General features: G+C 36.8%; 1 protein-coding gene across 5 annotated transcripts in view; it reads left to right on the top strand.

The window, feature by feature from the left end:
- Positions 1–26,491, top strand: part of MPP7 (membrane palmitoylated protein 7) — a 144,596-nt gene that overhangs the window by 80,010 nt on the left and 38,095 nt on the right. For all 5 annotated transcript variants that reach the window (XM_042888671.1, XM_042888669.1, XM_042888672.1 and 2 more), the window contains 3 exons: positions 2,308–2,385; positions 6,814–6,894; positions 22,475–22,606. In XM_042888671.1, coding sequence (XP_042744605.1) covers positions 2,308–2,385; positions 6,814–6,894; positions 22,475–22,606 — 291 coding nt within the window. The remainder of the gene's footprint in view (positions 1–2,307; positions 2,386–6,813; positions 6,895–22,474; positions 22,607–26,491) is intronic.

Below are 26,491 nucleotides of genomic sequence, written 5' to 3'. Positions count from 1 at the left end.
GTGCATTGTCTTTTTCCCGAGAACGTGGAAGGTTTCTCAGTGGAATCAGTCATAGTGCCATTCCAGCAAATGAGTAAAACTTCTACTGCAATGTAGCAAAACTCCATATCCAGGACTGTTCTGTTATTATAGGTACATTTTCCCACTTCCTTGATTAGCTCTGGTTGTTTGCAGCAGACTTGGTTGGGCAGTTACAATCTGTAACTCCTCCATAATCAATTAAAACCTTAATGATTTTCTTAAATGCTTAGCTGAACTCTGATATCCACTGTTGGGAAAATAAGAATTTCGTTTTAGCCTTTGCTGGCAATGGAGTGAGCTGTTAATTTATTGAAGTTAGGTTGTACCTTCTCTTGTAAACCTAGTCTTTGTTGCATAAATTTACGATTTTATAACATGTTTTACGGGAATGTCCTGGCATCTTTTAAAATTTCACTGATAAAGATGCTTTCAGGTTGTCCAGTGTAAAATTGGAAGTGGCTTCTTTGTTTTGTTTGAGCAGGAAGATAGCAGAGGAGACAGCTTCTAACCTTGAAGTTGATGGAAGCTCAACCTGGAAAAAATCAAGATGTTGATCGAAGCAATCAAGAAAATGATGGATTCGAGTTTGATTTATTATGCCTTCTAGTCGCTTAAGTTCACAGTCTAAGAAAATCAAATTTCTGCTAAACTCAGGGAGCTGCTGCTCCTTGCTTTGTTTAGTTTGTGTGCTCTGTATACTAGAAATATGAAGCTTTCCAGTACTTATACTTTGTCCAATATGGATCGCTTTTACTTGTCAGAGTAAACAATGTCTACATAAGCTGTGTACAATTCACTCATGTTCTAGAGAAAATGCTGCCTTGCATTTAGTTTCTACTAACTGTTCAGAAGAGATCATTTTACATTTTAGAATATTTTTGCTTCATGCTTCATCTTGGCATTTCAGAACTTCAGTCCTTTAGCAAACCACTTAGAGAAATCATCTTACCCTGGTTATGGAAACAATGAGGGAATCAGCTACGGCTTGGAGCTTGTTATGCCACATTGCATCAACAAGTGGTCTGTACTTCAGGGTGACCTTTAGTCCTGTAGGCTAAATGAATGAAAACAAGCATAGGCTTAGTAAGTGTTATAAAGGCCATCAGAAAACAATATAAACAACGGACATCATTTGCATGGTATGACCTTGCTGTGGGTGTAGTTGTTAGGAGCTCAGATGGAATCCCAGAGAAGGGGCTGGGGAGAACTGCCAGGCATCACTGGGGGTTCCATACCCCATGGATACAAGGGGCTCCTCAGCAGAGTTCTTAGTCCAGTGTTCCTTGCCAGACCTCATATTCCCTTGCCGAGCACAAACACTGCTGCTTCTGCAACTCCTCCAAGCATCTGGAGGCCATGCTTTCTTCAAAGCAGTGGGACTGAAGTAGTAATTTCAGGTGAGATGGATTCGCATCAGTCCATACTACCATTGTCTTCTGTTTCTTTCGTCTAAATTCGGATTAGTACATCTGTGTACCTTGAGGAAAATCATGTAAATGAAATTGGAGGCTTAATATATCACTCTGTGTCGTTCTGAAATAACTTTTAAGAAACTTGTTAGTAGCTTTAAAGTATTTTGGCTTGTTAAAGCTTTCGCACTGGAAAAAATCTAAATTTTGAAATGAATGACTTGTGGAGGAGGGAAGAAGTTGTATATTTAAGTGATGGTATATCCTTTCCTCTTTGGAGAGAAGCAAAGCATGCTGCATGACTCCTCATTAAAAACTTTACATGCTCCTAACTGACTTTAACTTGCTGAAGGATTGCCTTTTTCTTTCAGATGTGTTAGAGTTCATATTAGCACTACTTTACCCTTGTTTCTGAATTATTCTAATGACGGCAGCGGCTCCACCAACCTGTCTGTCAAGATGTGGGTGGCAGGCTATTATTTCACTTCATAAATCATAATTTACAGGGCTTTTTATATCCATCTTGGGGATAAACACTTTATGCTTTGTGTTTTCAGCAGCAATATAAAATGTAATTGATACTTAAAGCAATATGTTAGAAATATGGACATAGAAAACAGGGAGAGAAAAATCACAAATGTTTAGTTTTTCTGTGGGTTGGTCTACATACTGAGCATTTTTTCCGTCTGATTTCATATTCTTAGCACTTCAACAGAGGATGATGATGAATTACATGTACATGATTGCTGCCTGTAGGTTACTGTAAGGATGTTTCTCTAGTTACAGGCACTCAGCGGATCAGTAGCTCAACAGGGATGTTTTGTAATGTTTCTTGTGCTACTAAATAAACTGATCATTTTGCACTATTGTCTTCTAGATTCATGAAAAACTGCATTATTACGAAAAACAGAACCCTGTGCCCATACTCCACAGTGCAGCAGCCTTGGCAGATGATGTAAGTGTCCCCTACTGAGATCACTGGTACCAAGTCTCCCAAAAAACTGTCTGCAAGCAAAGCTCCTCGTAGTGCAAACATATGAATGTAATCCTCTGAGCTGAAATCATAAGAAGCTGCAAATGTTTCCAAAGGTGCTGTCATCACTGGGCTTGTTGCTGATATTGCTTTGATTTTTATTCACTTGCCTGTTATAAAAACACTGCATGTTAGATAGCCTCTTGTTCTGCTGTAGTAACTACGTAATAGAAATTACAGGTTGGAATTCTACCGGGAGGGAAAAAGCTGTCAACTATTAGTGTTTTGAGAAAGTCACAGACAAGAGGAATGCTTTGGAAAAACAAAGACAAATGAGATAGCAGTCCTGTTGACAGAGCATGAAAAATGATAGATAATACTACAGAAATGAAGCATATGAAATGCTTAGGAAGAGGGCTTGTTAAAAAAAAAAAAAAAAAAAAAAAAAGTTATTTAAGAGAAAGCACAGTAGTGATTTATGGATATTGGAGCTTTCTAAATTACCTTCATAACCAAAAAATAAATGGTAGAAGTGGTCACCATTGATGGAGTAGTTAATTTCCTGTTACTATAATTTTTATTTTAAAGAAAAAAATCCAACCTGCCATTTCTTTCTGTTTGGTTAATTCTAGGATTCAGATGAATTGTGCACACACCTGTATAAACTATGACTGAACCTGAGGTAGGCCAGGACAGAGAAATGTTTAATAAACTGTGGTTTAGGTGAAATCCAGAAATCTTTGTTGCACCTGATGATCTCTGGTTGTTTTCTTGGAAAAGGGCATAGGTATTAGGATCTTTTTCAAATACAGCATGTTTGAAACGTCACATATTTTATAGATGTTTTAAAATCATAACCATTTTTAATATAATTCATAGCTTTTCAAATTATACAAATTGTTAATGTTGTAAATGTAGAATGATAACATTTTAAAGAAAAAACTAAAGTAAACATTTGAAGGCTCTTGAAAAAGGGATATAATGTAATTTAATCATACTTCAGTAGGAGGAGAGCTATATCCTATAACATACCAAATATAATAATGCATCAGTTTTGACATCAGGCATAAATTAATGATATTTTTTTAACCTTCAAGTAGTTTTGAATAATGTTGATAGTAATTTTGAAAATTAGAAACCCAGTTGAAATTCTCTTCATTAAGTTCCTGATGACATATTAATAATCCTTGTTAACATTTGTTTTATGGATCTCCAGGCTAAAATTCTTAATAAGAATCATTTCTTATTTTTGGATGCAAAACATAATTCTTGATATTTTCAGAAATGCTGAGCAACCTCATTCTCTGTTCAGCTCCATTTAAAATATATAGTGTTGGATATCCCCAAGTTGAAGTAGTCTCTCACTCTTCAGTTTGAGAGGTCAGTTTTTCCTTTCCTTACTCCATGGATGTATTATTATGAACATTTTAAAAATACTGCCATGTATAAATATGCATATGTTGGAACATGAATATCTCTAGACATCTGCTGTCTCCTAGCATAGCTTTTTTTTTAGTGATCCTATTGCAGGCACTTTGTTGTCGCTTATGTGTGGTTGAACAGCTGGTTTTATGGGCACTGTCCTATGGAACTGGGATGTCCTTTGGCAGCTGAGGTCAGGCCTGCATTTTGCAGGACTTTGTGCATTTTAGTAGCTGTCAACAAGCTTTGAGAAGTGGATTTACATACAGTGATTTTTGTACTCCCCAAATGCATGGAGTTTACGATTGAAGCATTACTCAGTTTTTGGCCCATTCATGTAAGTGTCAGCTTCAGGGACTGAAGTGCACGTTGGTGATGGAACAGCTTATTTCAGTAGGCTTTAAATTACCATTTTCCCCCCTAGTTCTGTAGTTATACAAAGAAGGAAACACTCTTACTATCAAGTACATATTTCCTATTTAAAACATGAATTTGGGATGCTGCTAGTGTAACTAGAAACTGTTTAAGGACTGCATTTTTATTCTTGTGTTTGGTATTAATTTTTGAATCAATTTTAGAGGTAGCGATTGTGACTGGGCTTATTTTCTGAAGGTTTTCATGTTCCTTGCTGCCATTCCTTCTCACACCTCACTGTTGGTGACTGTTACAATGAATTTTCCATCACAGATTCTGTTTGCCTCTTATTTTGGAGCAGCAGCGTTTGCAGTTTTCTTGATTTCAAGCAAATAATATAAATGTTGTTGAAACTATAAATGTATTCTTCACATAATGCTTCTAGGCTGCTAGAAATGCAGAACTGACAAAAGAGGTTTCAGAGCTTCCTCAAGAAACTTCAAACTCTCCAACCCCACAGTGTTCATCTCTCCACTCTCACTCCAAATCTGTATCCCTCCTCTATTTCATATTTCTTTCTCCAAAGTTTTCATGAAGGACTTGGTAAAATGTCCTTCAACAGAGAATCTTAGAAGAGTTCTCTATCAGCTCTTCCTGCAGTCTTTGGCATGTGAGGTGATCCAAAATATTCCATATTCATTGTACTGCTGCTAGCAACAGTAAAAATAAAACAATAAAAATCCAGTCCAGAAGTGCTAGACGCAAGCAAGCAGCTCTGGTGATAGGTGTTTGCAGATGTGGTAACATAGTTCTGCCTTCCTGCTTCTCTGGATATCACGAGGCGTTACATGTGCATTTAGGACTCTTATGGGAGTATTTGGAAAACTCTTATAAATGATGTGAGTGAAAACAAGGTTTTAATTTTTTCATTTCTGAAAAGTATTTTCTAAATTACGATGAGATTCGAACATCTGTTAAAGCAATAACGCTCTTGCTGTTATGTACCCACATTTACATTTGCACCCTCAGAGCAAAGAGCTCAGAAGTTTGAACTGCTCGTACACATCATCTGAGAGAGGAATACTGAGCGGTCGTTCTTGCTGACTGATGCGTAGTCCTGTTCAATAATACACTAATTAATAGATTTTATTCTGTGATGAGAAGGTGAAGAATGAAAAAAGAGCAAAGGGAAACCTCTGTCATTGAACTGCTGTCATTCCTATCGCAGATTATTGTCGGTTTTGCAGAGCTTGTCCATAGAACATGCAGACTAAATTGCAGTCTGGTTACTTCAGTATTTGGCTTTATGAGCATGAATGTATTTCATTCTGCCCTTCTGTACAGCAGTTGTTTTCTAATCTTTCTGTAAGGTTACTTGAATGATGTTAAGATTAACATTAATTATATCTGAACATTTTTGTCTATGAATTTTAGGTGTAAGGCTTAGGGAGTGTACATGTGGAATTTTTCTGTCAGTCAGTTCTTTTAGCTTTCTGTTGAAGCTTAAAAAAAGTATTCAACCAAGTTCGATGTTGTCTATAACTGCTTTTCTAGATTTGTCTATTATATATTATTATGCAAAATGTATTTCAATACAGGCTTATATTGAAAACTTATATAAATTGCAAGTAAGACTTGAAAATTAAGCTAGATGAATAAAATTACTGGCTCCAAATAACCAATTTTTCTTAGAAGTGTTTTTAAGATACTGATTTAGTGCAAAGAAAACGAGTGATTATCTGAAAACATTTTGGATTATGAGCCATGTAGCTTCAGAATCTTAAACTAAAGTTCAGTGCTCTGAAATATGTTTTAGTTTTTCCTACTTCTGGAAAAACAGTCGAAGTCTGAAATCCTGTAGTAAAATATGCCTCTTGAGTCCAAATTAGCTGAGAATGTCGTGATAAGAAAAACTAAAAACATGAGCCAAATAGCCATGGGATTAAAAGCTAGACTGCTGCTCTATTGTTCGCCGAACCACAATTTTGTAATATAACCAAACATAAATTACTGACCTTGTTGTTAGGACATAGTCTGTGCATTTCAGGGCCTTGAATTGCTGATGACCTGTTATAAAGTATATTATGTTTAACCTGCTTCACATTTAACAAGCTGCTTCCAGTGTATGTGTAAACATAATAAAAGGTTCAGATTGCTTGCACTGTAGGGGCACTTTGCTTTCTTATCCCACTCCTAAACAGCACAGCTACTGTGGGTTTTTGGAAGCAGTGTGGATTTCACCACCTCATTCAAAACTGTTTTTTATAGACAGTGTCAAAGTTTGATCCAGTCATTTTTACAAGCAGTCCTTTGTCTGCACGCGAAGGACCATTCACTTAAATGAAGTGCTGGGATTTGCCCTCATTGCTATAAATCAGAATGTGATCTGGCTGCACTGTTGCCAGAAATGATTACTTGTGTTAAACTGAGCCGAAAGGCCTGGCTTAAATCTAGTCCGCTGAGGGCCAGAAAGAGTAGCATGGTGATTGATGGTGTTTTTCTTCATGCTGGCTTCTGTTTGAACACACTGGAAAGTAATAACCTTGAACAAGATAGATTCTTGGTTGTCACTGATGCACTGGGTAAAACAATGCCTTTCTAATGGTCTCTGCGTCAATTCAATCTCCCCCACAGCTGGCTGAGGAGCTGCAGAGCAAGCCACTGAACAGCGAGATCAGAGAACTGCTGAAACTGCTGTCCAAACCCAATCTCAAGGTGAGGATGTGTTGCACCTGCAGAGCACTGACTGCATGGGTGTGTGCAGCTGCTTTCTCAGGCAGCATGGATTTAGTCTGCCTTAACAACTACATGCATTTCCAAGAAAGGGACACGACGTTAATAGGAAATACTATTTATGAACAAACACATTTAACATGGCCAATAAATTATGCTGTTACCAATATTTATAAAAGGAAATCAGTGGAAGACCATTGTTTATTTACAACACATATGGCAAAAAGTAGATGCTTACTTTTTTTTCTGTAGATTATTTTTATTGTATAGTTTTCATAAATTTATTTTAAAAGTGCATTTACTGAAAGATCATCAGTCACGCTTTTGGTTTAATTGCACTGTGCATAAATGGTATGACCTGATATTTAGAAAAAGACTCCTGATGGATATTTTCAAAAAATTCTAATTTTGAAAACTTCCTGCCAAGTTTTTGGGGTTCACCAAGTGCATCTGTCAGCAGCCTCAGAGCTATAGAGAGTCACTCAGGTTGAAAGGGATCTGGGAAGGTTGTCTTGTCCATAGTCCATCATTCTGCTCAAAGCAGGTTCAACACTGAGCTCAGAGCAGGTTGCTCTGGGCTCTGTCCCAACCAGATCTTGGAAATGCCTGGGAACAAACATTCCACAACATCTCCGTGCAGCCCATTCCAGTTCCTAATTATCTTCATAGTAAGAATTGTTTCCTTATATCCAGTCAGAACCTCTTGTGTACTGTTGTTAATGCACACTATTTTTCCACTCTGAAGAACAAAGAAAGAATAACAAGTGACTTAGTGCTCTAGGTGCATTTTGCATTGCTAATTAAATGCAGCAGTTGATAAGTTTAGAGGAAAAACTGTGGTGTGGTAAGGAATACTCTGTGAGACAGTTTCTTCTGTATATTCCCTATAAAATACTGATGTAAAAAACTGACATACCATGATAAATTTAAAGTGCTGTAACACTTTAAAGTGAATATCATTTTTGCCTCCTTTTTAAAGATTTTTGCACAGTTGGTTGTTCTGTAGTTTAGAAAGTGACCAGCTGTTTTATCTCTGAAGGATTGAGTAATGGCAGTAGCTTATTACAATAGAAAAAATTGATGCATCAAATTGCAGAGATCCTCAATGTCACTGTGGATATGTTTTTAGTGATGGCCCATGCAAGCCATGCTTCCAAAGCTTTAGAGGATTGAATCCGAAGACATCTGGTTTACCACTACTGCATTTCTCCCTCTTTCTCTCTCTTTCAGCCTCCTTCCCCTCCCCTAGCTGTCTTCCCCTCTTGCTCCTTCATGCTTTCTCTCCTTCACTCAGTGTCTTGCTGTCCATCTATGTTTCTCTCACTCCCACTGTTACATTTAAGCTGTTAGATTCTCATCTTAGCAGGATTTTAGGAAAAGAGTTGCTGTACCCTCAGTAGGGTCTTAACAAGCTTGAAGATATGCAGTAATTTAGCAGATACCTTCCTTTGCTGTAGGAAGAGGAACTGGTGGCTGTAGGGTCCCAAGACCTTTGCATAGTCACACGAGCTCATCCAGAGCAAGGGGCAGCTTTCTCTGCCCTGCATAGCTTGTGTGTGCTAGCAGGAAAAACTGTCAGTATACCTATTTTCTAGAGATTGTCTTCTCTACCCACCACGTCCTGTCAGACATGACTGGAAGAGATGGTAAATGTCACAGCTGTCTCCATCAAGGAGACAAGGCAAGGGTGCTGCATGCATTTCACAGGCCATTTAGATGCTTTCTCCTCCTTTCTCTTAGACAGAAGGGGAAAAGAATGAAGGAGTTGGGACTCAGTTTTCTAATTATTCTTCTGAAATGCTCTTAGTCTGTTCACTTGAATCAGAGCTAATGTAGTACCTTGCTGAAGATTTTCTCACCCTTCACTGATAGGCTGATGCTTAGAGAAGATTTATTTCCCTTCTATATTCCTAGAACAAAATGATGTCCAGAACAAAACTTTTCCACGCATCTGAAATTACTTGGGATAACTGATGCATGTTTTCCAATGATGCTATATAGACTTTATCTGAAAATTTGTATATGGCTTAATTTGGGATTGATTTAAGCCATCTGTGTTTTACTCTGCAGGGGAAACTTTCCTCTCCTGACCTGGCTTATAACCACAGTGTTATCTAGAGCCAGCAGGAGAGCTTCCACTGCCTCCAGCTCTTCTGTAGCACATTCATGGCACCATGATAGATGGCTAGGATAAATTTCTGCACTACAGCACTGCTTGCAGAGGTTTGGTTGTGTAAAGTCTTTACAGCAACTGTATGATTACATGAATATTTATATCTTCTCATTTGTGTTACAATATTTTGTTAAATACATTTCTGAGCATTTCCATCCAATACATACATACAGCTTTGATTGTGTGCATGATGTTTTTATTGTTTAATGATTTCAATCCATAGTGATATACTCTAAGCAAGAAAAATTACATTTATCAGACCTGAGATTTCCAAAATGTCCTGGAATTTGTTAGAAGGTTTTGTTGGGTGAGAAGAAATCAGGTGGGTTTGTTTATGTGTGTGCTACACATTGACATATAGCTATCAACAAGAAGTTCAGTGTTCCTTTATCTTACAGCCTGAATCAAATTGAATGCAGTATTTCATTTTTAAGCAATCCAGAACTTAACTCACCGGAATGTATAATCATCTCACTTTCAGAAAACCTAAGTGCAGCAAAGCACTTAATTCAGATGATTTGTGTCATAACCCCAAATATGTAATCAAATCAGTTTTGCATGATGCTGATAAATGTTTACACTTCTGGTGTGTATGTATGCAGGTATAAAAGCTCTTCCCAGTTGTTTGTTGAAAAGCAGCTTAAGAATTTCACTTGTGGAAGCTTGAGTGGTGGCAAATAAGTAGAGCTAGTTGTATTGAAACTTATATTTCTGTGTTTCCTATGGCAGTGTGGTATGTGGGGATTACTGGCATTTTAGTTGTGTGTTTTTATTCAGTTGCAATAAAGTAAGTAGCTCAAAGGTAAGAGTGGCAAGTTAACTGTAGGCCAAGTCAATTTGCTGACAGACAGTTCTGGCCCTTAATCTGACTGTGTTATGGCTTCTTTTAATTTATATTTATTTATATTTATTTGACACAGGAGCTGATGCTTACATTCACTGCACGTTAGGTAACCCGTGTGATATTACAGAAAGCAGCAACCCTCTATTTTCATTGTAAGCACTGAGCGGGGGGCAATGAAGGACTGTGTTGCTGTGTGTAGGGTTTGATTCTGTACAAGTTAGGGTAATGTGCTGCATTTAAAGGTGATAATTCCTGGTCTGGCTGGAAGCTGGATTCTGCAACCTGCCTCTGGCTTTCTTCTCAGTTCCTGGAATGACTTTTTAAGACTTTCATAGTTTCTGAGGTGTAACCATGAATTAGATTATTTTTCACTCCCCTTCAAGCTTACCTTAGTTATTTTATGAAGGAAACATTTAAGAGATTGTTTGTGTGTTCAGGATTTGTGTTTTACATTTCAGTTTTACTGATGGACAGGACATTACATTGAAGTACTGCTAGTGTTGAAGAGTTCTCGTTTGGGAGCAGGGTGGGAGAGGGGATTGAATTAACAGTAAAATTAAAATATTTTTGAGAATTAATGGTAGGACTTTGATCCCCTATACTTTTTAGCCAAAGGTGAATTTAGAAAGTGAATGTTTTCTGTGTCATGTGAGTGCATATTCTGGACTCCAGTTAAGGGGTGTGTGTTGAGTATTGATGTGCTGTTGAGAAATGCTCCACTAAGTTATATTCAACTGTATGTTTGGGAAACCTCAACTGATCAAAATTCTTCAGATTCCATTTCTCAGTGTAAGTTCTTCATTTTAAATATCAAGGAAATTTCATTGTCATGACTTAGAACTTTGCCTACAGTTCTAACTTGCTACGTAGAGAATGTAAAGGAATATTTTTCCTAACGTATTTCTGTTGTAGATATTGTATCTTTTTTTCAGTACGTGTTTTTCGAGGAAATATGAAAACAGAAATAGCCCTAGAGCTGTATTATGTACCAACAATCTGCTTTGCATTTTAGAATGAAGTAGGAAAAATGGGAGCATCTTTTTCTTTTTCTCCAGAAAATTCTCTACAATTTTTTAAAGATATATTTAAATAGTTTGAACTAGGAAAGTGAATTTGCAGATAAGTTGTAAAAACTGTTCTTTTTGGTACAGTGCCACAGCACAAGAGCATAATTGTTATTATCTTTTTTAATTATTGGAAACCTGAAGAACTAAAGCAATCAACTGTAGGAATTAACATTTTAGGTACTTTTTTCTTTAATGCATCTGTAAACTGCATCGGTAAAAAAATAATGGACCATCTTTTAGTTCATTGAATAATTCATCTCAGTTATACTCACTTTGACACAGACTGGATATTTCATTTGTATCTCACTTGCTGTTTACTTTGTGTTTGTAACAGCAGTTACTTTCCTAATCATCATGTATTAAAATGAGAAATTTATCATTTGAAGTTAATCCCTGTTATGATCAATTTAGTGCAATTTAAATTAATATGAAGTTATATTTTTTTGCAGTCATCAGTATACTAAGCAGAACAGTAATTATTTTAAAAACCTTTGCCACTGTGCTAAAACTATTCTGAAGGATGTTTATACATCTTATGACCTGAAGGAAATTAAACTTTTTTAACCTCCAAAGAATGCCAGTGGTGGTTCTGTCTATTTTAGAAGAGTTTATCTTCTGTTTATGTGCAGTGAAAGGGTTGCCAACTGCTAGTTAGAAACATGAAGCAGGTACATAAACAAGGGCACAAGGCACAACTGTGAATGACTTCAATGCATCATGGTATAAGGGAATGTAAATTATTTGGAACACTTTGGGAGCTGTACCTGTAGCTATGCAGGGAACAAGCCATGGACATTCTTTAAGTATTTTTCTTGGCTTTGCTTTTATTACTGTAGAATGTATAGAATTTTGGAAGTAATTTGAAGATAAGTTGCAGAGTAAAGGGAAAACATCTCCTATATGACTGGGAATGTTTTCAGATTAATTTATTCAAGGACAACTTCAATGTGCCATTCAAAGAAATACCAATTCTTTACACTGTGATGCTTTGATTTTTTTTTTAATTGCCTTGAAATGGCATATACCAGAAATGCATGTGCCAGAAAACTGTACATAGGTTTTATATACATAGATAAATATAAATAAAACTTGCTATTTAAATAAAGTGTTTATTTCAATTTCATCAAGCATAAACAATTTGCATTAGTAAACATTTTCATCCAATAAGTACATTCTTGGCTTTCCTTCAGAATGTAGCCAGGAGTTAAAATGAAAACTGGAGGCAGTGAAACTAGAGCAGCTTTTATTCTTCATTTAAATGTTCCCTATATTTATTCAGGTTTCTTAAAAAAAAAAAAAAAAAAAGTCTTCTTTTAGCTTGAAGTGTAGCTTTTTCATTGTCCTATCCTGTTTGTTTTTCTTATATTTCATTAGAAGTTTGTAAATCCTGGGCTTGGTAAACAACTGCTGCTGGTACCTGTGCCGTCTGAAGCTTACTAGATTTGTATGGTGTCCTAATAGACGGTTGGGAACAAAGTGTTCACTCGTTCTGTTAAAAAAAAACAAACATTTTAAGCTTTTATCAGTAGAGCTTTATAAAGCTGCCTTACAGTTAGTGGCAAAAAATGAAAGTATAATTTACTAGGCAGGAAACAGCAGGCTTTCTTCTATGAGAACTGTAACACGCGAAGCATTTAAGGACCACATTGGGCTATAATAATACTAAGTCAAATCTGTTTTCAAAAATTTTACGAAACTTTTATTGTAACATAATTATAAAAAATCTGAACCTAAACCTTGTCCTTTTTCCACCATTTCCTTTGTTTTTAGACTTGCTGAGGATTTTCCATCAGGGCTTTTTCATTGAAATATGTGGTTTCTGCAAAGTCAACACTTTCCGCTGGAAATTGTTGGGATTTGCCTACAACTGTTCAGGTCTTGCATCTGGAAAAGCCAAACACAAATTTCAGATCAGTTAACATCTGAGCTCCATTTGTGCTGTTACTGCATCCCAAGCACTTGAAGGACCTTTTGACTCTGACAGCACCAGTGTTCTCTTTCTTTACTCACGTCCTAGGAAACTTTTCTTCTTTTAATGAAATATTCATGCTCACGTACGGTAACACAGTCTGCAGTATTTGTTTAGGAAGCATAATTGTCCATAATTTATAACTATTTACTTGTCAATGGTCTTTGAGGTTTGCTGGTAGGACTGGTTAAAAGATTTTACTGTAGTGTAGTTTATTAATATATGGTGAGCTGGAGCACAATGTACTTCATATGTCAACAGAGAAGTGACCTAATACTCATTTGCAAAATCAGAGGCCAGTACTAAATCAGCAAGAATGTGCTTGATTTTGGGTGGTATGCTGTGAAATACCATCTGCAAGAAAGAACTATTCATTTTCCACCTAATATATTGGCATTTCCACAACTGTAAGCAAGGAATACAGCAATGATGATTTGCTGTATATAACGCTGGTAGCCAGCAGACGTCCTGAGCACACCGACCGTGAACTGGGAGAGGAGAGTGCACAGTGCCAGGGAGTCTTTGTTGGGACATGAGCGAGCTCCTCTACCCAGTATTTCCTGCCCTTATTTGCAAAAGAGAGAGCCAAGGAGAAAGAAGGAGAGCAGGGAGGCTGAGGTGATTTCATATACTTATCTTAAAAGAAATGTCTCTGTTATTTGTTTGGATAGACAGATCAAAGGCTATTTTTGTATGTTTTTTGAAGAAAAAAAAAAAAAAAGTAGGGAAACCCTCCCTCACGCATTTTGGCATCCTCACTAGTGGAAAAATACATTCTATTCCTGATTTTCCAGCTTTAGATCTTGACTTCCTATTTCAATTTCCACTTGTATCCAAGGTTTAAATGAATTTTTCTGTACAAAACTTCTTTGGATGGGAAGCTCTGGGAGAATACGTTGCTATCTATATTTTTGGAATGTTTTTGTTATTAGAATGAAAGAAGTAAAATTAATATGTAATAACAATATTGTCCTACAAACAGCAAAAAAGCTTTGATTTTTCATATGAGACAGAGAAAATCAGAAAGCAGTTGCAGCACACTCTGAATGTGGTAGGAACTGACAGAGTATACATGTGACAGTATACAGCATGCCATACAACACAGATGTAAAATGATAGAAGGGAATTGAAGTAATACTGCATGAGTAGATTTAAGTAACAAAATGTTATTCTGGAATGGCTCTCAGGTCTGTTTCTCATGTTAACAGAGCTGAGGTCAAGTGAAAAGCCTGTGTTGCAATCCTCTTAGATGTATGGAAATGAAAATGCTCATTGGCAGCTAAGGTATAATAAACAAAGGCAGATAAAACAAACAAAAGTGAAGCCAGACAGGTTGGCAGGAGAAAATAATAATAAAAAAAATGTAATGGAAAAGCAAATCAGAGGAATTCCATGGCTACACATACAGTCTTTACCACACTAATTAATCCTCTATAACACATGTAAGATTTTTAAATGGTGTATATGTAGCATTCACCTACAGCACATAAAAGTTGGCAATGTTACTGAAGCTGGCAATATATGAAGAGGAAAAAATCACTATGGATAATACCACATCCCCTTGAAGTTGCAGTTCTTTTCAGCTAGTGAAAATGGAAAAACTGCACAATGTGAAACAAATAGTGCTTTTGCCAGTGAAAACCAGTTGTCATCTTTTTATGCTGCTTTTTCCTTCAGTTATGCTTTTCCCTTCCAGTTGCCAGTCCATATTCTATCCGAACTCTCCATACTCTAAACAGTCTTCTCATTTCTAGCTCATTGATGAATTTTTTCAACAGTGGTCCAGTACAATGTCACAATTATTTTTATCATTTTTCTCCCTTTCTACTTACTGCTGAATTTCCATTCAGTGGCAAGACTGTGCATCTCTTCCCATGATTGCATGGTTTATAGATATGTGAATCTGCTAATCACATTTGTTAATATAAATATTTTGGAAATTCAGGAGAATTTGTCAGCTTTGTTCTTGATACGTTGCTGCCTTTCTAAAAAAGTGTTTAGAAGTCAGGGTTTGTACTGTTGCACTACATCTATTTTAATATTTTTTAGTTCTTCAATTACAACTATATACTATATGCTATGCTATATACTATACTATACTATAACTATATACTGAAATACTAGTGATGTAAGACTAGTAATGAAGTAGTGAAAATCATTCTGACTGCAGCTTTTCAGCTTTTGAGCTTTTCAGAACAACGCCTGAATTCAGTGCAACTGATTTGTGGAAAGACTACTTCAAGGTGTTCAATGTGGGAAAATTCCAAAGCAGGCAAGACCAATCATCTTAACAAACTAAATTGGATTAATATTTGTATATTAGGATTCTGTGTATATACAGATTCATTTAGCTTCACAGATCAGTAGACGTTTTCAGGTTTTTTTAAGGTTTTAAGCATGCTCTTGTCAAAGTAAAAGCTGGGTCAGATCTCAAAGACACTTGCTCAGAAAGGGCAGCTGCATCCTCCACTTCCATTTAGTTGATATTTTAACTTAATTTATGTGGGGCATACTCTTCCAGTATGTTGATATCTTCAGGTAGTGTTCAGCTAAGAACAGATTCATGTTACTTCTGCAGACATATATCATAATAGTCTCATTATAGAATATTCCGAGTCAAAAAGGAACTGCAAGGCTCCCAAACCTGTCTGAGAGCAGTGTCCAGATGCTCCTTGAACTCCAGCACTCAGGGCCGTGCCCACAGCCCTGTGCAGCCCGTACCGTGCCCAACACCCTCTGGTGCAGAACCATTCCCTGAGCCCAGCTGCTCTCCCCTCACACAGCTCCATGCCGTTCCCTCAGCCCTGTCGCTGTCACACGGAGCAGAGCTCAGCTCCCTGTGAGGAGCTTGTCTTCCAACCTTTCACCATGTTCATAGTCCTCTTCTGAATATTCTTTAATGTCTTTCTTAAAATGTAGTGCCCAGACTGCACCCAGTGCTGGAGCTGAGGCTGCACAGAGCAGAGCAGACAGCCCCTCCCTCGCCCGCTGGCAGTGCTGGGCCTGGTGCACCCCAGGGCACGGTTGGCCCTTTGGCTGCCAGGGCACACTGCTGGCTCACATTCACCTTGCCATCTTCCAGAGCCCCCGGATGCCTTTCTGCAGGGCTGCCCTCCAGCCTCTCGCCCTCCTGTCCATGCGTGTAATCTGGGGCTACCCCATTCCAGGTGCCAAATCTGGCGCTTGCTCTTGTTAAACTTAAGTGGTTGGTGGTTCTCTAATTTGCCAAGCTCTGTCTGCAAGATCTCTCTACTTTCAAGGGAGTCAATAGCTCCTCCCAATTTTCTATGATCTGCAAATTCAGTTAGTATGCATTAGACTCTTGCATCCAGATCGTTTATAAAATCATTAAAGAGGACTTGTGCTAAAGTGGAGCCCTGGGGAACTCCACTAATGACTGGCTGCCATCCTGATATAACCCCATTTACTAAAACCCTTAAAGCCTAAGCAATCAACCCATTGTTTTAGCGTGGTCAGGATGCTACCAATTCTTCAAAAAAGGAATTGATATATCAACGTACTGGAAGAGGGCTGCTGTCTAGGCATTTTCCTATTTTTTGACCTTGGAAGTTACTAAAATAGGACCTAAGGTGCCAAGAACAGTTTAGCTACATGAATTGTGTTGTGAATGTAAGATATTGTGTTCAGGTTCTTCAGTATTGGTCTTAAATCACAAGTTATTCTACCACGATCCACAGTCGAAGAAAACATAGGGCTGTCACCTGGAAAAACATAAGCACCTTTACCAGATGACATGGATGGTCTGCATGCTTCTGTGATCACTGAGAATAGTTACTTTGGAAATATCTCCAGGGGATCCAAACAAAGAGTGAAAGGAAGCAGGAGTCTGGAGATGACGAAAGTTCTGTTTTCTGTTGGCTATTGCTGTCTGACTACCAGCTGCAGGTAAACCCATCAGTTCAGATTGGTGAATTTGAAATTAAGATACTGCATTTTAAGGCAAGGAAATTATGCTTATGTGAAAGGAAGTTCATATAGTCAGAAATAAAGTCCACTGTAGTAAAGAGGAAAAAGTAATATGTACTTAAAATTGATCCAACTGAGTTGTTGCTATGCTAAGGTCATTAATATATGGTAGATATTAAGAACAGAAAACCACATATGTGTTGTGTGTGTTTTAAATATTTTGAATCACAAAATATTTTGAACTGTGACCCAACTGCATGAAAGTCAAGTTGGAACAGAAAGGAATTTAATTGCCAGCTGGACAAGCATGAACTTTTGGGCAACTTTTTTTTGAGAACAGATGAGACAGTCACACACATGGAATACTTTTTCTGTAATATACATACCGAACTTCTGTCTTCTCACACAATATATCTTTACTAGGGAATTTGTAGAGGATATGTAGGAAAATACAATATTTGAGGTATGGAAAGAAGTAAATTAACCATACTGTTGTGGGTTTTTTTGTTTTTTTTTTGTTTTTTTCTTCTATATATTAATACATGTGTTGGTTTTCTGGTTGCAAACTGAAAGTCACGCTTAATTCTTTGTTCAGTTTTCTTACCATCACTGTCAAAGCTTCTTTGCTTATGTTGATTAAATAGCGTGTGAAACATGTCATTTCATAGGACGTTAAATGATTTATTTAACACTGTGTACTATGTGTATTTCCTGCACTACAGCAATGCAAAGTCCACCCTATGAACTCCTTGAGAATAGTAAGTTTGAAGAGTAGCTCTTCTGCAGAGAAAGAAGAGTTCTCTTTTTTTCCACCTTTCTCTTGCCTAAATTCCTACCTCCCTGTTCATTTAGCCCTGTCTATCAGTTGTCCTTAATGGTACAGCTTGACTCTAACTATTTTATGTTGTTAGTCCTCTCTTCTCTAAACTGTTCTCCAGTCTCATTTCTTTTCTGTGCCCAGAACCTGGATGCCATCACCACTGGGTTTCAGCTCTCTGCTGGTTTTATTCTGCTGTATTCTGAATTCTTGTATGTAACTAACTCTTCTGCTTCTTATGCTCCTCCTTCTGTTTTGGTGCTCAGTGTCCTTCTGTGGATTCAGTCTCCTCATAAATCAGTCTTCCCAGTGTGAAATAGTTTTCCCACTGATATTTTCAGCTTATCTTTCTGTATTTCTTATGTAACCTTAACACAAAGGGAAATAAAATACAGCAACAGCTCTCTAGAGTGAGACCTCTGCCAGCTGAGCTGAGGGTCACATTGCTGTGCTTGCAAGTGAACTCAGTGTTCTCCTATGTAGATTTTCTCCCCCAGCCTCAGCGGAAGTTACAATCGACATAACAAAGCAGAGAGGTGAGAAAATGTCTCAGTCTCACCTGACACAGCTCAGAACTGCCAGGAAATGTGGCCTGTGCCAATGGTCCAAGCTGTGGTTCAAGGCAGCAAAGTCATGGCCGTTCTGTGGTGTTTTGCTGACTGCTGCCAGATCAGCCATCTCCACTATAGGCAAAGTAACAAGCAGAGGGATTGGCAATGGCTTAATTTGCTGCAGCTGTCTACTTTCCTGAAGGTTAGTTGCAGTCCTCACAGCTTTAGAAACAAAGTCCTCACTCTTAATTACCTAATTTTCCAATCTTACATTTTTTCAAGAAGATAAAGAAAGGTTCTTTTGTTCCTTTATCCATTCTCTCATGTCTTTGTTCAACTTGCTGTTTTCTAAAATGTTTTTATAGAGTTGTAAAGACAAAATATTTCTGAAAAGCAAAGCCTAAATTGAGATGTTTTTAAAATAGTCAGAAATAAACACAGGAAGCTGTGCTCACAACTCATGGTTATTGGAGGTATTTTTGTTCATGCAGATCTCAAAATGTAAACAGAAGAAAAAAGTGATATGAAATTTGTCATTGTTTTATAGGAGCAAAAATGTATTCAGTTAGTTAAATGATACACATTTTTCAAACCATAGAACTGTTTTCTTTAATAACAATCTCAATTAAAAAAAAAAAAAAAAAAACATTTAAAATTTCCGAACAGTTTAAGAGAAAGAACCTCAAATGTTTTCGATGTCAGATTTTCTTTGTGTAAGTTGATAGTGTAGGATTTCAATTTATAAACTGTGAAATGACCAGTGATAGTTGCAATATGAAAAATACAGCACCAGCTATTAGACATTTCAGAGGTCTGATGAAAGTATTCATTTCCAGCTAGATCATGTCTAAGAATTTAGCTGAACATCAATATTTATGTTTAGGTAGTGCAGGAGTTTGAATCATACCTTCTTTCAAGTTCTAAATATGGACCATGTTTACATTAGTGAATCATAAGCATAGGACTTAGAGCTGAAATAAAATCTTCTTTTCCAGTGGTGCTTAAATATGCATGACCCTGATCTTCAGTCATTGTGCATAGTTCTGAAGAGGGGTGCATTTGTAAACAAAAACAACAACAAACTCATCTGCACTTTTTACAGTTTCTTGTCCTAGGCAAACCTGAATATCATGCAGTGTAAAACTGCAGTGAATAAGTTAATCACTTCTTATGTACAAAAAAGGGAACATTTCTGGCTTCACACTGCCTCATGAATTTACTACACAATTACTCTGTGTAAATCTTGTTCAGGATCGAATCCAAGGCTTATTTCTTGGCGGCTGTAATTTGTTTGCTTTTTTATATAGCCTAGTCTGATGCATAATTTTTTGGACTAAGCATACATTTTATTAAATACACAGTCCCAAGAAGCTGCTGAAGCAATGGCTCTTTGCTCTGAGTACAGTTGTTTTTTCATGTGTATGAAACATGTGGAAGTTCTCCTAAGGACATACGCTGATCATCTTTGGTTGAAACATTAAGTGAAATCAAAACAACTTCACAAGTTTTACTTGCAGATTAATGATTGTGCAGTGTCTCTACTACTATTCAAGAGCAACTGCTGTGGACAGAGAGTAGTGTGTTAAAAGAAGAGATGGAAGACGAGCAGGCAAGAAATTTAGTGTTTTCAGAGGTACGGCATGAAAATGTTTGTGATGACAGAAGCCTTACTGGAAACTTGATTGAAAAAAAGCATATATTTTCTGGCCCTCATACTCCTACCTGAAGAATGCAACTTTGCTTTGAGATAAAATAATGGCAGAGTTTGGGGGAAAGTATGGTACAATGTGGATCAAAATATTTTTCAGAAGAAGGAGGGAAGGGGCTTATTAGTTACAGTTGCTGTGAGTGAAGAAAAAGCATCATAAGGATCAGACACTGATTTTGGATTGAAATTGGATTGTAATGCTTGTGCTGTGTGGCTTTTTTGCATGCTGTGTCTGGGAGTATGGTCTAGCAGTCGAAGCAGGGAAGCATCTTATTAACACTGATAGCATTGTTCTGTTTGGTATTGGATGGAGCCTGGTTTTCAAGTTTTGTTGTCAAGGTTAGTTTCTTTTGAGCATGTTATAAGTCACTGCCTTTTACTATGGAAATGGTACTTTAGATTAGTTTCATCTGTTTTCTCTATCTGCTTGATTGATTTTAAACTGCAATATAGAACCTCATTAAGCTGAACCAGTCTGTGAATGTGCCCTAGTTTTATGTGGAAAAATGTCGTTGCAGAACAGAAGTTTTGAGGTCTTAACTATAAGTAGCTCAAAGTTGAAGCAAATGCTACTTTTGTTTTAGTGTTTCTTTGATGTTTCACATACATCGTCAGAACACCGCATGTGATTGCATGGACTTTACAACTGTAATGCTTCACGGTACACATTTCCACAAGGAACCATAATTGCTCGCCAGAGGTTTTTAGGTGAGACCTGAAGGAAAATTAATCTATGGTGAGAGAGAGCTAGTAGGTAGCAGTGGTACACAGTTCAAGTTGATAACTGCATCTTGGGAGGAAAAATAGAAATATATAGCTACAGTGTTAAAATGTTTTTATCAAATTGTACAATATGAATAGAAATCAGTAAGACAATAATAGCAAATTCTCATGAAGCAGGCATGATTGCCTTCTGTTTATTGTGCTGAAGACTTGACTTCAATTGAAACTGCAGAATTTCAGGGCTGCCATGCACTCTTTCTCATCTGCTTGTGTCAGAATAGCATGCAGCATTGTCTGGAAGTTGTTTACAGTCTCTTTTAGTCAGTAAAAAAAGTCCTGATAGCACAAGGGATGCGTAATGTGCTTTTTAAAGAACATGCATTATCCTTGAGAATGTAATATATTGCATGATTTATATATTCAGTTGGATGTTATCTTTATAGCAAGTAAACTAGCGTCAGAGAAATGTGGCCGTTTTCTGTTCTTATTTATTAAGGTGTTTACTATTATAATTGTTCCTTTAGATTCATTGTAACAGTCACTGATGTGATAGTTTTTCATGTCATCCATGTCATCAAGGTTGATCTGTTCTACATAATCTTAAACATCACAACATTTTCCAAAAGAGTTCATTTTATGGTAGGTGAGGTTATCACTGTGCAAATTACTTTTGGTTTCTGACTATAACTTTAGTAAGATTGACTCTTTAGGCAAAAATGTCAGGTCGAAATGTAAAATATTCAGGTTCTGATGGGCAAATACATGAAAACAGGAGCAACTGAAAGCAGTAGCTACAATTCTAAGTTTGGCAGTTGCTGTGATTCCCGCTGTATTGCATAGTTCCATTTCAGAAGAAAAAGCATTATATAACTATTTTTCACCTGTTTAAGAGATGTTACAGATCCTGTAGGCTTTTTGAAATGGAAAAGAACTTAAAGAGCTCTGTATCTAGGAAGAGAAATGAACTTTGGATTGTAACGGAGATTTTTTTAAGCCTTAGGAAAATGAACTTTCCAACTTCCTTTGATTTCAAGACTCTTGAGTTTCTGGGAAGGTCATAAATTATCTTGTTGTTAAGATTGAGCCTTTTGTCACAATAAAGTTTAATGGATCTATTGGCCAATCCATGCATGAACTGGAGAGACTACAAAGAGAAGGAAAGGGGGCAAGATGTGACAGGTGGTTGGTAAGCCAAATCATTTGAGCACTGCGTTCCTCAATCTCAGTCATGAATTCCACAATAAATTAAACATTCCTAGGATAATTTGGAGCACGTATGAAAGGGAGTAAGCATGAAAGGGATCCAGTAACCAAGTCAGCTTCCAGAGTTCCTCTGAAGGGAATGGCAATAGCTTAATGTCGTGCACCTGATACTTGAACAGATGTACTAGAAGATGCTTATTTTGCTTATTTGATTCATAGGACTGCTTAGTGTACTGAAGAAACTTTTATTGAGGAGGAGTGGAATGATGTTCTTTCTTACTTTAGGCAATTTAGATTTTTCCTAACCATAATAATTGTAATTTCAGTTAATGTGCAAAGCACTCAATATTTTCATGCGTATAACTGCATCCAGGGTTTACTAGATACATACGTTGTGTGTATGAAAAGATATACCCTCTGGAATTGTTTCATCACCATTTACATATGTTAAAATTACATAGAAAAATTATATTCAATCTAGTTGCATCATGCTGATCGAATCAGGCTATAAATAATAGCCTCTGCTTTGTCTTTCATGAACTTTTCTGATGCCAAATAACATGACTCCTAATATTTCCAGGCTTTGCTCTCTGTACATGATACTGTTGCTCAGAAGAACTACGATCCTGTCTTGCCTCCCATGCCTGATGATATTGATGAGGAAGAAGATTCAGTTAAAATAATCAGACTTGTCAAAAACAGGGAACCATTGGTAAGTTTTCCTCTCTATTGTGTTTATTTTTTTTCTGTGTGTGCAGTGTTCACTTTATAAATATGAGTTATAACATTATCAAGGTGAATGGACATTGTTCACATTTAGTCATGACATTCAGTAATATACTTGTGAATTCCATTCTCAGTTACTATTAGTAAAGTACGTGAAATGAATAGTAAGAATTTGCTCATTCATGATGTTTTAGCATTATATAAATGTGGGCCAGCCTGAGCACTTATATATGTAATATATTCATCCTTTCTCTTGAATTTGAATCATGAACTTGTTTCAAAATGAGAGGGAGAATGAATCCCCAAAGAAATCTTGACCTTGGTTATGAACTGTGCTTGTGTTTAAAAAAAATAAAAATAAAAATAAATGACCTTTTGATACACTGAAAGGAAAGCATAAAAACATATTTTAAAATGCTTGAATTGAAATCTGGGCAAATTTAAGATGTCTGTTGTTGTACTTTGGATTATGAATACTAGAAAGTTAATATCTTCATGGGGATATCTGGAAAAATGCAAGGACTAAAACTAGATTGTGTTACAAGTATATTAAAATATTTTACTTATTTGGTTGTTTTTATTTGCTGTAGTGTGGGAGTAATCTTGAATAAAATTTACCTGTGGTCTTGTTTCCGGCAAAACAGTACGGGCTTTGCTTTGTGTCATATTGGGTATTTGTTTCAATGGATTGCAATCTTGCAGAGATACCTGCAAAATTACTTTGAGAAAGCCACAATTCTGCACTTGAAATGACACAGAGAGTGATTTCTCTGTTAAATATACAGGGATAGCATGTCAGTAGATCTTACCATCACACTTGATGGATTTCTGGCATCAATAAAAAAGAAAAAAAGTTTTATTTTTGAGTGACTGTGGATGCCCGTGGACATAATTAAAAGTTTGACCATATGAAAATTTTTTTGTTTGTTTTAACATTTTAAACATCTTTTTTTTTTCTTTTTTTTTTCCCCTCAAAATATTTAAATCATAGCTTCAATAACTTCAAGCATTTTTTAATCTAAGAAATTATTTGAATAATAATAATAGTAAACTTGCTTTCATGTCAGAATGTTTATTCTGAAATATGTGAAGAAATCAGAAAATACAATATGAAATGAGCACGTGGGAGAGCTCAGTTCCTCTCTTATCAGATTGTTTAGTTTAATTATCAATGCGAGAACAGCCTTGTAATGGCATCCATAACTTCTACTTTGCTATGTCTGTAGAAAGAAGCTAATTGCAGCCCCCAGCTACTTGAGAGTAAGAAGCACTCAAGAGCATTAGAGTCAAAGTCTTCTTACCAGTGAAAGATGCCAGGGCATGAGGCAGTGACCACAAGATGCAGCCCTAGGGTGTTTACTGAGTATTAAGAAAAATTCTTAAATTTCTTTCAGTGGGAGATGCAGCACTGGAGGAGGCTGGCCAGAGACTTTGTAGCATCTTCAGCCTGTTGTCGTAAGGCAATGGCTGACCTCATCTCGCATTGGCAGTAGTCCTGCTTTGAGCAGGAGGTATGCAGGATGCTGGACTAAACAACTTCTAAAGCTTCCCTTCAGTTAATGTTCCTAAGGTTGAACATTAACTGCATGAGAAAGGAGCACTTGTGAACTCTCCAAATCCCTAACCTATCTTGCTGTTTTATTTTTGTTGGAGAACAGCTTGTGGTGAGTTCTGTTTTACATGTTGCTTGTTCTCCAAGAAGACTTCCAAGAGGATAGTGTCCTCCTCCCCTTCAATAATTCCCCTTCATTCCATTTTTATATTAATGTTGATGTCTGATGCTAATTTATGTGATGCAGATTTATGTTCACTTATTGTTTTGGTAGCATTGCCATAATACATACCCAACTTGTTTGTTGTTTTGGTCTTCAACAGATTATTATTTTTTTCTTAAGTATGGGTGAGAGGTAACATGTTGTGATTAAGGTCTTAACAGAGTACGGCATGGCAGAATAATTGAATACAGGTTTTCACTACGTGTATTAGAACCATTGCATTTGTGTTTCCTGTAGTTGCTTTACTAAAGAAGAGATATGCCATGATATGCCCTTATTAGACTATTTAAAATTTTGTTTTCTATTTAATTGTTTTTTTTAATTGCTTTTCCTTTAGAGGTTGTTTTGAAGACTTGCACATTCCTGGCTGAGTACAGATCAATGAGTCTCTGCTTGTTCAATTTAGCTAATCACACTTTTCCAGTCATAAAGGCAACTTTCACTTGCATAAATATATCAGAATTCTTCCTGCTGAATTTTTGAACAGATTGCGACCATACAGTATTTTTTCTGGGATGGAAATTACCTGATTTCTTGACTAGAAGATACTGAGCTCTTTGAACTTACTTTCACCTTGGATACATTCTCATTCTCTGTTTGTAAGCAAGTAGCAGAGATTGTTTTTCTGCGATGGAGTAAGCTTCACATCAGCTGCAAGGCCTGGAAATTCTTGACTTTGACTATCTCCTTTGGATTACTTTCAACAGTGCTCTGTGAAGTGAATTAGGCACGTTCTGAACTTCTTTGCAGTATATCTAGTGACCTTTTTGTGTAAAGCTGAACCACATTTCCTTTGTGCTTTTCTCTGAGTTCAGCAACCCACCAGTGTTAATCACATATTAATGAAGCCTGAGTCCCTAGAAGTAATCATCTCACAAGAGAGGGAAACAGGTTTTGTGGGAGGGCCTTGTGTTTGCCAGTTTTCTTCAGGTCAGAAGTCATTGCTTAACTTTCCTCCACTTCTTTTGTGCGAGATAATTTAAACTTTTGGTTCATCCATCCACAAATTTTGTTGTTGTTGTTTCTAAATGCTCTCTTAGCAAATGCTGTTCAAAGAGCTTCTTACTCAAGTGAGGTGAGATCGTGTGTTAGGAGGTTTTGTCTGAACAAAGTAATTTTAGAATCTCTCAGAATCTTATATGTAGAGAAGTAGAGATATCTTTTTTTCCCAGAGATTGTCCAAAAATCACCAGATTGCAATTAGGCTTTTTGTCAGATAGTGTGGAAGATTTTTACTGATGCCAAAGTCCACTTCTCTAGGACTGTATTCTACAGTCAAGAGAAAAGCGGGCAGTTTCAGAGAATAAGTCATTCCTTCTATTTAAGATACGTGTCCTAATGAAGGAATGACTAATTCATTCTTTGGAGCTGCCTATTTGTTTTCATTAACTGCAGCAGTAGCCTTGACACCTAGCTTGAACTAGATATTTGATTTCCACAGCTGAACTTGGGGGAAACAAATCGTAGTGATTAGAAATTATCACATACATGTTTGTTGATGGAGATTCCCCAGCTCTTCCTCTGTGCCTTTTCTTCTAAGCCCCTACAGTTCAGTTCTTGTTATTGAATCAACACAGCCATGTTATAGGTAGTATTAGTTAGGGTGCAGGGACAGCCTTAGTGTGTATAGTCTAATGTGCATGGGCATCAACTTTTAAATAACTGCACTATCAAGTGGGTAACTGATGTCTTCATTTACATCCTAAATGAAGAATGAATTAAAATAGACCTTATTGAAGTACTCCTTTACTCTCAACATCTGCATACGTTTTTGTTTAACAGAAAAGTATGCAAAAAAAACTGATACTTCATACTCTTTTATTAGTAAATTACTTTATAGAAGTCTTCTTTCTTCTTAAAAAATAGAGTCTTTGTCTCTATTCTGGAACCATCAGATAAATGGCTTAATTGTTAAAGGTTGCATTTGTGAAACTCTTGAGTGATCCTCACCAATCAGTGCTTCTGCATTAAAAACAATCTTCTTCCCTGCTGAAGGACCTTGTATTATTTTTAGTGCTTTTGCATAGTATACCTTTAAACGTTTTCTCAGTCTGATCACCATACGGCTCCCTAACTCCTTATTTTTCCCTTTAAAA

Source organism: Lagopus leucura, unplaced genomic scaffold (genome assembly GCF_019238085.1).
Source record: "Lagopus leucura isolate 7727_CA_CO unplaced genomic scaffold, USGS_WTPT01 Super-Scaffold_100157, whole genome shotgun sequence".
NCBI classification, from domain to species: Eukaryota; Metazoa; Chordata; class Aves; order Galliformes; family Phasianidae; genus Lagopus; species Lagopus leucura.
The sequence above is the reverse complement of the archived record's forward strand: the minus strand, read 5'-3'. Positions and strand labels throughout refer to the sequence as shown.